Source organism: Dendrobates tinctorius, unplaced genomic scaffold, assembly GCF_039654945.1.
Source record: "Dendrobates tinctorius isolate UK_male_01 unplaced genomic scaffold, ASM3965494v1 ptg000130l, whole genome shotgun sequence".
Taxonomy (NCBI): Eukaryota; Metazoa; Chordata; class Amphibia; order Anura; family Dendrobatidae; genus Dendrobates; species Dendrobates tinctorius.
This window is the reverse complement of record NW_027361798.1, coordinates 3,749,827-3,761,627: the sequence shown is the minus strand read 5'-3', so window position 1 is coordinate 3,761,627 and position 11,801 is coordinate 3,749,827. Positions and strand designations below refer to the sequence as shown.

Here is an 11,801-nt window from a genome sequence, read left to right as displayed (position 1 = left end):
CGTTCAGGAAATTTTCAGACGACTGTGAAGAGTCAGCGCTGAGTCCTGCTTTATATGGAGGTTAGGCGGACCGGAGTGAGAACTGCACAGTGATGACGCGTACCGGAGATGTTTGTTGTCCTGAATTGGCATTTTCAGCCCCTCCCCTTTCTCGCTGATTGGCTGAGCACAGGACAGTTGGTGATTTGAATTTCCCGCTTCTCTGTATTATGCTAACAAGAAAATTCCGCAAACCTCGTCCTGTCAGCGCCGCTGGAGGAACGAGAAATTACTGACAATGTGAGATTCCGGCCTGGAAATAATTCAATCTCTGGGAGATCATCATCAGTCAGACGCCTCCACCTGACCGGAGAGCTATTAGTGCCTGGCATAGTGGGTATAATCCTCTATTAGTGCCTGGCACAGTGGGTATAATCCTCTATTAGTGCTTGGCACAGTGGGTATAATCCCCTATTAGTTCTTGGCATAGTGAGTATAATCCTCTGGTATTAGTGCTTGGCACAGTGGGTATAATCCTCTGGTATTAGTGATTGGCACAGAGGGTATAATCCTCTGTTAGTGTCTGGCACAGTGAATGTAATCGTCTGGGATCAGTGCTTGAGACAGTGGGTATAATCTGCTATTAGTATTTGGCACTGTGGGTATAATCCTTTTTTAGTGCCTTCTAGCAAAGTGGGAATAATAATAAGGCTGGAGTCACACTAACCTGCGCAAAATACGCTCCATATTTTACATGCGTAATACGGATGAATCACCACTAAATAGTGCTCCGTAGGTCATCCGTAAGCAAGGTGAGGTCGCGTATTTTGCGCATGTGTGTTTCCGTATGCAATCCGTATGGCGAGATTTTCTCGCAGCCTTGCAAAATGGACATTTAACGGTTTTCAGGCCTGCAAACAATTTAAATCATTAGCCTGCACCCTATTTAGACACTCAGAAACAGGTGGCTGCCTACATTCTGTCCATTTGTCACCTTGCTTTCACGAGGTGTGTTGGTGTTCTTTGTGCAGCATAGCAGAGGGTCTGACATTCAATACAACTGAGCAGGTTCTCTTTACCCGGCTTTTGTCACGGCGCTTTGGCCAACCATATCCTGTGATAGTGGATCCGCGGAGGAGGAGACTCATGTGGGTACATCCACTTTTGAGGCAACGACTCACAAGAGGTCATTTTCACCGCCTCTATTCTTCTCTGCGGGAGCATCCGGAGAAATTTTACCAGTACTGTCGAATGATCATTTCCACATTTGATCGCCTCTTGGAGACAGTGCGCCCTGGGATCACCTACCAGGACACAAGGATGCGCAAAGCGATATCTGCAGAGGAGCGACTTCTACTCACAATACGGTATGTACTGCACAACCACATTCTCTGTGTTCATAATGTGTGTGTTAATTTATGTTTTTTGGCCTTCTTGGACAAAGTTTCATACCCTCATCTTACTCAAAATATGTTTCACCTGACACACCAGAATGTTACATCTAATATGTCCTGCATATCACTTAGTCATTGTGCCACCAAATATGTGTGTGTTGTTCTCTCTCATTTCCTACCAAGTTTGGTCGGCATGTAACTGATTTTTTTTTACTTTAGCCATTCTAAACTGTACTATTTCTGTTGTTCTTCAGCTTCCTGTCCACTGGCCTGTCTTATGTCGCCCTCCACCATGAGTTTCTCATTGGAAAGTCCACCATTTCAGGCATAGTGAGGTCTACATGTGCAGAAATCTGGACAAGACTCCATCAGGTGGTCATGCCCGAGCCCAGGATGGAAGACTGGTTAAGGATTTCAAGGGACTTTGAGGAGGACTGCGAGTTTCCAAATTGTATTGGGGCCCTGGATGGCAAACATATCAGGGTGCGCAAGCCGCCGAACTCTGGCTCCCAATTCTTCAATTATAAACAATACTTTTCTGTTGTATTGTTGGCTCTGGTAGACCCTCAATACAAGTTTATAGTTGTTGACATTGGGGCCTATGGAAGGACGGGAGACTCTAGAGTCTTCAATACTTCCATAATGGGTCGGCGGCTACGCACCAACCAGTTGGATCTACCACCACCACGCCAGCTACCAGGCTCCCCCGAACAATCAGTCCCTTATGTCCTTGTGGCAGATGAGGCCTTTCAGTTATCACACAATGTCATGAGGCCATATCCCCGGCACAACCTTGACCACAGGCGCAGAATTTTGAACTTGCGCCTATCACGTGCTAGGCGACTGGTGGAGTGTTCCTTTGGCATTCTTTGTGCCAAATGGCGGGTCCTCCAGTCTGCCATTCAGCTGAGTGAGCAAAATGTGAATGAAGTTGTGAAAGCCTGTGTGGTTCTTCATAACTTCACCAGGATACATGATAGTTCCTCCTCTGCTGGTGTTGTGCGTAGGCCGGACAATGTGCGCAGGGTGAGACCACCTATCAACCCTCAACGTAGACCGCTCTCTGGCCTCAAAGTGCGTAATATTTTCACAAATTACTTTATCTCACCTGAGGGGGCAACTTCTTGGCAAGAGCATGCTGTGTCTATGTTATAATTTGTTGCTTTAAGTGTGTCTAAATATATATTACTCAAGCCTTTATGATTCTATGACTGTTTCATTGCATTGGTTGGTGTCTGTTAGTATGTTGTGATGGATTGTGAGAAATCACACAGAGACGTTAACTAGAGTAGACAAATTTTTAGTTTTGCCTTTTTTTTTTTTGTTTTGCTTAAAGGCAAACATAATTTTGCCATAACACAGATTTGGCAATGGCCAAAATGACCCTTTGTGCCTTCTTTAACTTGGTGTAAAATTAACATTACAGAAAAAATCTGCAACAAACATTATGCAATAACAACATTGCTGCATGCCTACATTAACCTGGATTTGGCAACAAAAGGTGAGCTCCATCACCTAAATAAAGGCAACAAGATAACACTCACATTTCCTCATAATGTTTTCCAATCATAGAAAGATTCCACCATGACAGGCAAGGCTACCTCACATCTTTCACACAGATATTACCTGTCTGTAGAACAGACAATATTTAAGCATGCTATACTGGAAAGGATGACAATACAAAACTCACTTGTTAAGACATAGAGAGAGCGTGATATTGTGAAGGCTGGTCGCCTTGATTTGTTTTACTAGAGATTGCTAACAACAAAGGTGACTACTTCACTAAGGCAAGCACGCCTTTCCTAGGCATTAGCAAGTGAGTAGTGTATTTTCATCCTTTCAGGTAACAGTATAGCGCATTTAAATATTCTCTTTTGTACACACATGTAATATCTGTCTGAAAGGCGTGAGGTGGCGTTGCCTGTCATGATGGATTGTTTCATATGTTTGGAAAACATTGTTTAAAAATGTGAATGTTAAATTATGTTCTAAATGTTGGTGAAGGAGAACACCTGTTTTTTTTGGTCTAGATTAGGAGCACCAGTTACATGTCACTGGACATCTCCAAACATTAGAATAATAAATCCTCATATGTAGGGGAAGGGGAACGTGGAGGAACAGCCTGTGGGTGCTGCTGGGCATTGTGGCCAACATCGCCCTGTGTGGGGCCATACTGTTGCCCATGATGCTGTTGTTGTCCAGCCTCCTGGGCCTGTTGGGGATACTGGCCAGAGTAATGATGATGATGGTGAGGGGCTTCTTGTTGGCTCTGGTAGGCCCGTGGCTCATACCCACCAAGATAGCCAGATCGTCCCCAACCAGGTTGGGACCAGCCTCCAACACTGGGTGGGTACAAGTGGCCATATTGGTGGGGTTGGCTTGATGAAGACATTTGGGGCTGCGTAATAGAAGGATGGGTAGGGGGAGGAAGGGCTTGAGGTGTTGGCCCACGTATTAGGGGCTGTTCAGACCCTGCTTGAGCAAGCATCTGTGTGGATGGTCTCATGCGCATTAAATTTCTTGGTGAGAGCTGCCACCTCTCCAGAAATTCAAACACCTCATATGGGGTATTGGGGGGGGGGGTGCTTGCATCAAGCAGGATCTGAATACACCCCCTAATACAGAGCCTGACCTCACGGGTAAGGGCACGGAGATAAAGGGTGAGGCTACGTGCATAGGCCTCCTCACCATCATCTGTAGTGACTCTGGACAAGTAATTCAGCACCCCTGTGTCCACATTGGTCCTGCTCTCTTGAATAGTGACCTGGCGCCGCCTTCTTGTTCGCCGTGATGTAAGAGCAGCCTGTGGGGAGGGCCTGATCTGGGCAGTTGGGCTGCTGCTCAAGTTGCCCGGCTCTTCCAGGATGGGTGAGGTTGCAGCTGCAGACCGTCCTGGTGGTGTTGTGTGTAGGCCAGCCACTGTGTGGTCTTGTGATGCCTCATCTTCAGCCATCCTTCTTGTAGGGGGAGAAGATGGGCCAGCCACCTCATCCCCTACAGGATCAATAACGGGCTCTGCCTCTGAGGCCGTTCCTCGATCCGTAAGGTTGGATTGAGTTCTGTTATGAAATAGAACAGAGGCAAAAATACATCAATATTTTTGTCCCTGTAAAGTATTTGTGTAATGTTTTTGTGTCATGTGGTGTGAGGTATGTACTTACGGTCTCAGATCCAGAATTGGGGCGAGGAAGTTCAGCCGGTCATAGTAGATGTATTTGCGCTTTACATGGCCAGCATCCCCACTCCTGGACCGCTGCTGGCGTTCCTGGCGGTATTGGTCCCGGATGCTTCTCCACCGTTTCATCACATCTTCCACTGCAATGTGACAGGAAAGATTGTCAAAATCACATATTTGAGAGGTCACATTTTCTACCAGTAGTCTAGGCATGGGGCCTTCTGGGGTGTGCGTTCTACCCATGGTGGCATATGTAATTGGGCCGATACCCAGGGTCTCATTAGCTCCCCTGAAACTAATTTTATTGGCTAGGAGGATGAGGAGCTTGTGGCCTAACCCCTAATTATGGCTGTGAGAAGCCACGTGTCACATCCTAATGTAACGGCCTCATGAGGCTAATAAAAGTACATGCACAGGAAGGGGGGGGCTGATTGTAGAGTCATTTTATAGCACGCGCTAACGGTAATTATATTTTTATGGTTGCACTTACGAATTTTCTGCTGCTCATCACGTGGTCTGTCACCAAAGTCATGTTACATCTGGCGACAGATGCGCCTCCATGACGCCTCCTTTCTTGTGCGGTTTGCATAGTTTGCATCGCGTGGGTCCCATATTTCTGGACGCTCCTGCACCAGCACAATGAGGAGCTCTACATTAATATATGTGGACGCCATGCTGCTGCTGTACTCCGTGGGGGCGTACTTCCGGGATGTCTGGAGCGCTTTTTGAGCTCATTTACATGGCTACGCTTCCTGATGATGGATTGGCCCATTTCCTGTCACAAGCCAAAAGATCTGCGTATTGCTCGCAGGTCACACGTGTGTTCAGGGTGTAATCCGTATTTTTTGCGCACCCATAGACTTGCATTGGCGTATTACGGGCGTAGTACGCTGACAGTCCCAGCATGCTGCGAGTGGCACGGAGCGGAGGATACGGAGGAGAAATATACGCCTGGTGCGAGTGACCCCATAGAGAATCATTGGTCCGTGTCTAATGCGTGCTTTTAGCGCCTCTCACGCACCCGTATTCCTCGCCAGTGTGACTCCGGCCTTATATTCACTGTGGCAAGCACTAATAGAGTATTAGGCCGGAGTCACACTGGCGAGGAATACGGGTGCGTGAGAGGCGCTAAAAGCACGCATTAGACACGGACCAATGATTCTCTATGGGGTCACTCGCACCAGGCGTATATTTCTCCTCCGTATCCTCCGCTCCGTGCCACTCGCAGCATGCTGGGACTGTCAGCGTACTACGCCCGTAATACGCCAATGCAAGTCTATGGGTGCGCAAAAAATACGGATTACACCCTGAACACACGTGTGACCTGCGAGCAATACGCAGATCTTTTGGCTGGTGACAGGAAATGGGCCAATCCATCATCAGGAAGCGTAGACATGTAAATGAGCTCAAAAAGCGCTCCAGACATCCCGGAAGTACGCCCCCACGGAGTACAGCAGCAGCATGGCGTCCACATATATTAATGTAGAGCTCCTCATTGTGCTGGTGCAGGAGCGTCCAGAAATATGGGACCCACGCGACGCAAACTATGCAAACCGCACAAGAAAGGAGGCGTCATGGAGGCGCATCTGTCGCCAGATGTAACATGACTTTGGTGACAGACCACGTGATGAGCAGCAGAAAATTCGTAAGTGCAACAATAAAAATATAATTACCGTTAGCGCGCGCTATAAAATGACTCTACAATCAGCCCCCCCCTTCCTGGGCATGTACTTTTATTAGCCTCATGAGGCCGTTACATTAGGATGTGACACGTGGCTTCTCACAGCCATAATTAGGGGTTAGGCCACAAGCTCCTCATCCTCCTAGCCAATAAAATTAGTTTCAGGGGAGCTAATGAGACCCTGGGTATCGGCCCAATTACATATGCCACCATGGGTAGAACGCACACCCCAGAAGGCCCCATGCCTAGACTACTGGTAGAAAATGTGACCTCTCAAATATCTGATTTTGACAATCTTTCCTGTCACATTGCAGTGGAAGATGTGATGAAACGGTGGAGAAGCATCCGGGACCAATACCGCCAGGAACGCCAGCAGCGGTCCAGGAGTGGGGATGCTGGCCATGTAAAGCGCAAATACATCTACTATGACCGGCTGAACTTCCTCGCCCCAATTCTGGCTCTGAGACCGTAAGTACATACCTCACACCACATGACACAAAAACATTACACAAATACTTTACAGGGACAAAAATATTGATGTATTTTTGCCTCTGTTCTATTTCATAACAGAACTCAATCCAACCTTACGGATCGAGGAACGGCCTCAGAGGCAGAGCCCATAATAGATCCTGTAGGGGATGAGGTGGCTGGCCCATCTTCTCCCCCTACAAGAAGGATGGCTGAAGATGAGGCATCACAGGACAACACAATGGCTGGCTTACACACAACACCACCAGGACGGTCTGCTGCTGCCACCTCACCCATCCTGGAAGAGCCGGGCAACTTGAGCAGCAGCCGAACTGCCCAGATCAGGCCCTCCCCACAGGCTGCTCTTACATCACGGCGAATAAGAAGAAGGCGCCAGGTCACTATTCAAGAGAGCAGGACCAATGTGGACACTGGGGTGCTGAATTACTTGTCCAGAGTCACTACAGATGATGGTGAGGAGGCCTATGCACGTAGCCTCACCCTTTATCTCCGTGCCCTTACCTGTGAGGTCAGGCTCCGTATTAGGGGATGTATTCAGATCCTGCTTGATGCAAGCACCCCCCCAATACCCCATATGAGGTGTTTGAATTTCTGGAGAGGTGGCAGCTATCACCAAGAAATGTAATGCGCATGAGACCATCCACACAGATGCTTGCTCAAGCAGGGTCTGAACAGCCCCTAATACGTGGGCCAACACCTCAACCCCTTCCTCCCCCTACCCATCCTTCTATTCCGCAGCCCCAAATGTCTTCATCAAGCCAACCCCACCAATATGGCCACTTGTACCCACCCAGTGTTGGAGGCTGGTCCCAACCTGGTTGGGGACGATCTGACTATCTTGGTGGGTATGAGCCACGGGCCTACCAGAGCCAACAAGAAGCCCCTCACCATCATCATCATTACTCTGGCCAGTATCCCCAACAGGCCCAGGAGGCTGGACAACAACAGCATCATGGGCAACAGTATGGCCCCACACAGGGCGATGTTGGCCACAATGTCCAGCAGCACCTACAGGCTGTTCAGCCACGTTCCCCTTCCCCTACATATGAGGATTTATTATTCTAATGTTTGGAGATGTCCAGTGACATGTAACTGGTGCTTCTAATCTAGACCAAAAAAAACAGGTGTTCTCCTTCACCAACATTTAGAGCATAATTTAACACTCACATTTTTAAACAATGTTTTCCAAACATATGAAACAATCCATCATGACAGGCAACGCTACCTCACGCCTTTCACACAGATATTACATGTGTGTATAAAAGAGAATATTTAAATGCGCTATACTGTTACCTGAAAAGACGAAAATACACTAATCACTTGCTAATGCCTAGGAAAGGCGTGCTTGCCTTAGTGAAGTAGTCACCTTTGTTATTAGCATTCTCTAGTAAAACAAATCAAGGCGACCAGCCTTCACAATATCACGCTCTCTCTATGTCTTAACAAGTGAGTTTTGTATTTTCATCCTTTCCAGTATAGCATGCTTAAATATTGTCTGTTCTACAGACAGGTAATATCTGTGTGAAAGATGTGAGGTAGCCTTGCCTGTCATGGTGGAATCTTTCTATGATTGGAAAACATTATGAGGAAATGTGAGTGTTATCTTATTGACTTTATTTAGGTGATGGAGCTCACCCTTTGTTGCCTAATCCAGGTTAATGTAGGCATGCAGCAATGTTGTTATTGCATAATGTTTGTTGCAGTTTTTTTCTGTAATGTTAATTTCACACCAAGTTAAAGAAGGCACAAAGGGTCATTTTGGCCATTGCCAAATTTGTGTTATGGCAAAATTATGTTTGCCTTTAAGCAAAACAAAAAAAAAAAGGGCAAAACTAAAAATTTGTCTACTCTAGTTAACGTCTCTGTGTGATTTCTCACAATCCCTCACAACATACTAACAGACACCAACCAATGCAAAGAAACAGTCATAGAATCATAAAGGCTTGAGTAATATATATTTAGACACACTTAAAGCAACAAATTAGACCATAGACACAGCATGCTCTTGCCAAGAAGTTGCCCCCTCAGGTGAGATAAAGTAATTCGTGAAAATATCACGCACTTTGAGGCCAGAGAGCGGTCTACGTTGAGGGTTGATAGGTGGTCTCACCCTGCGCGCATTGTCCGGCCTACGAACAACACCATCAGAGGAGGAACAATCATGTATCCTGGTGAAGTTATGCAGAACCACACAGGCTTTCACAACTTCATTCACATTTTGCTCACTCAACTGAATGGCAGACTGGAGTACCCGCCATTTGGCACAAAGAATGCCAAAGGAACACTCCACCAGTCGCCTAGCACGTGATAGGCGCAAGTTAAAAATTCTGCGCCTGTGGTCAAGGTTGTGCCGGGGATATGGCCTCATGACATTGCGTGATAACTGAAAGGCCTCATCTGCCACAAGGACATAAGGGACTGATTGTTCGGGGGAGCCTGGTAGCTGGCGTGGTGGTGGTAGATCCAACTGGTTGGTGCGTAGCCGCCGACCCATTATGAAGTATTGAAGACTCTAGAGTCTCCCGTCCTTCCATAGGCCCCAATGTCAACAACTATAAACTTGTATTGAGGGTCTACCAGAGCCAACAATACAACAGAAAAGTATTGTTTATAATTGAAGAATTGGGAGCCAGAGTTCGGCGGCTTGCGCACCCTGATATGTTTGCCATCCAGGGCCCCAATACAATTTGGAAACTGGCAGTCCTCCTCAAAGTCCCTTGATATCCTCAACCAGTCTTCCATCCTGGGCTCGGGCATGACCACCTGATGGAGTCTTGTCCAGATTTCTGCACATGTAGACCTCACTATGCCTGAAATGGTGGACTTTCCAATGAGAAACTCATGGTGGAGGGCGACATAAGACAGGCCAGTGGACAGGAAGCTGAAGAACAACAGAAATAGTACAGTTTAGAATGGCTAAAGTAAAAAAAAATCAGTTACATGCCGACCAAACTTGGTAGGAAATGAGAGAGAACAACACACACATATTTGGTGGCACAATGACTAAGTGATATGCAGGACATATTAGATGTAACATTCTGCTGTGTCAGGTGAAACATATTTTGAGTAAGATGAGGGTATGAAACTGTCCAAGAAGGCCAAAAAACATAAATTAACACACACATTATGAACATAGAGAATGTGGTTGTGTAGTACATAACGTATTGTGAGTAGAAGTCGCTCCTCTGCAGATATGGCTTTGCGCATCCTTGTGTCCTGAAAGGTGATCCCAGGGCGCACTGTCTCCAAGAGGCGATCAAATGTGGAAATGATCATTCGACAGTACTGGTAAAATTTCTCCGGATGCTCCCGCAGAGAAGAATAGAGGCGGTGAAAATGACCTCTTATGAGTCGTTGCCTCAAAAGTGGATGGACCCACATGAGTCTCCTCCTCCGCGGATCCACTATCACAGGATATGGTTGGCCAAAGCGCCGTGACAAAAGCCGGGTAAAGAGAACCTGCTCAGTTGTATTGAATGTCAGACCCTCTGCTATGCTGCACAAAGAACACCAACACCCCTCGTGAAAGCAAGGTGACAAATGGACAGAATGGAGGCAGCCACCTGTTTCTGAGTGTCTAAATAGGGTGCAGGCTAATGATTTAAATTGTTTGCAGGCCTCAAAACCGTTAAATGTCCATTTTGCAAGGCTGCGAGAAAATCTCGCCATACGGATTACATACGGATTACATACGGATACACACATGCGCAAAATACGCGACCTCACCTTGCTTACGGATGACCTACGGAGCACTATTTAGTGGTGATTCATCCGTATTACGCATGTAAAATACGGAGCGTATTTTGCGCAGGTTAGTGTGACTCCAGCCTTATTATTATTCCCACTGTGCTAGAAGGCACTAAAAAAGGATTATACCCACAGTGCCAAGTACTAATAGCAGATTATACCCACTGTCTCAAGCACTGATCCCAGACGATTACATTCACTGTGCCAGACACTAACAGAGGATTATACCCTCTGTGCCAAGCACTAATACCAGAGGATTATACCCTCTGTGCCAAGCACTAATACCAGAGGATTATACCCACTGTGCCAAGCACTAATACCAGAGGATTATACCCACTGTGCCAAGCACTAATGGGGGATTATACCCACTGTGAATCACTAATAGAGGATTATACCCACTAGGCCAGGCACTCATAGCTCTCAGGTCAGGTGGAGGCGTCTGAATGATGATCTCCCAGAGATTGGATTATTTCCAGGCCGGAATCTCACATTGTCAGTAATTTCTCGTTCCTCCAGCGGCGCTGACAGGACGAGGTTTGCGGAATTTTCTTGTTAGCATAATACAGAGAAGCGGGAAATTCACATCACCAACTGTCCTGTGCTCAGCCAATCAGCGAGAAAGGGGAGGGGCTGAAAATGCCAATTCAGGAAAACAAACATCTCCGGTACGCGTCATCACTGTGCAGTTCTCACTCCGGTCCGCCTAGCCTCCATATAAAGCAGGACTCAGCGCTGACCCCTTACAGTCGTCTGAAGATTTTCTGAACGATGTCTGGTCGCGGTAAAGGAGGGAAAGGTCTCGGGAAGGGAGGCGCAAAGCGGCACAGGAAGGTGCTCCGTGATAACATCCAGGGCATCACCAAGCCTGCCATCCGCCGTCTGGCTCGCAGGGGAGGAGTGAAGCGCATCTCCGGCCTCATCTATGAGGAGACTCGCGGCGTCCTGAAAGTCTTCCTGGAGAACGTGATCCGTGACGCCGTCACCTACACCGAGCACGCCAAGAGGAAGACCGTCACCGCCATGGACGTGGTGTACGCGCTCAAGCGCCAGGGCCGCACTCTCTACGGCTTCGGAGGTTAATTGTATTCTCGTCTCTGTCCTGACAACCCAAAGGCTCTTCTCAGAGCCGCCCACATCTCACGTGAGAGGCTGCAATTCCCGCTGGGGTCTAGCGGTCGCTGCTGGTGTGATCGCCGGGACCGGCTTGTGACGTTGCGCATTGGGGGGAGACGTTCTCTTCTGGAGCTGATCCAGTGAGTAGTCTCAGTGTGAGGTGGGGCACAGATGATCCGGGTGTATGGGGGAATCGATCGGCCGCACAGTCACCTCCTATGAT

General features: G+C 47.5%; 1 protein-coding gene across 1 annotated transcript; it reads left to right on the top strand.

The window, feature by feature from the left end:
* Nucleotides 1–11,199: 11,199 nt before the first annotated feature.
* Nucleotides 11,200–11,596, top strand: LOC141047964 (histone H4). Its single transcript, XM_073543339.1, has one exon. It carries the CDS (start codon nt 11,234–11,236, stop codon nt 11,543–11,545), a length of 312 nt encoding a protein of 103 aa, XP_073399440.1. The 5' UTR covers nt 11,200–11,233; the 3' UTR covers nt 11,546–11,596.
* The last annotated feature ends 205 nt before the right edge of the window (nt 11,597–11,801 follow it).

Coding starts and splice junctions, on each gene's coding strand:
- LOC141047964 (XM_073543339.1), top strand. CDS start 11,234: ATGTCTGGTCGCGGTAAAGGAGGGAAAGGTCTCGGGAAGGGAGGCGCA.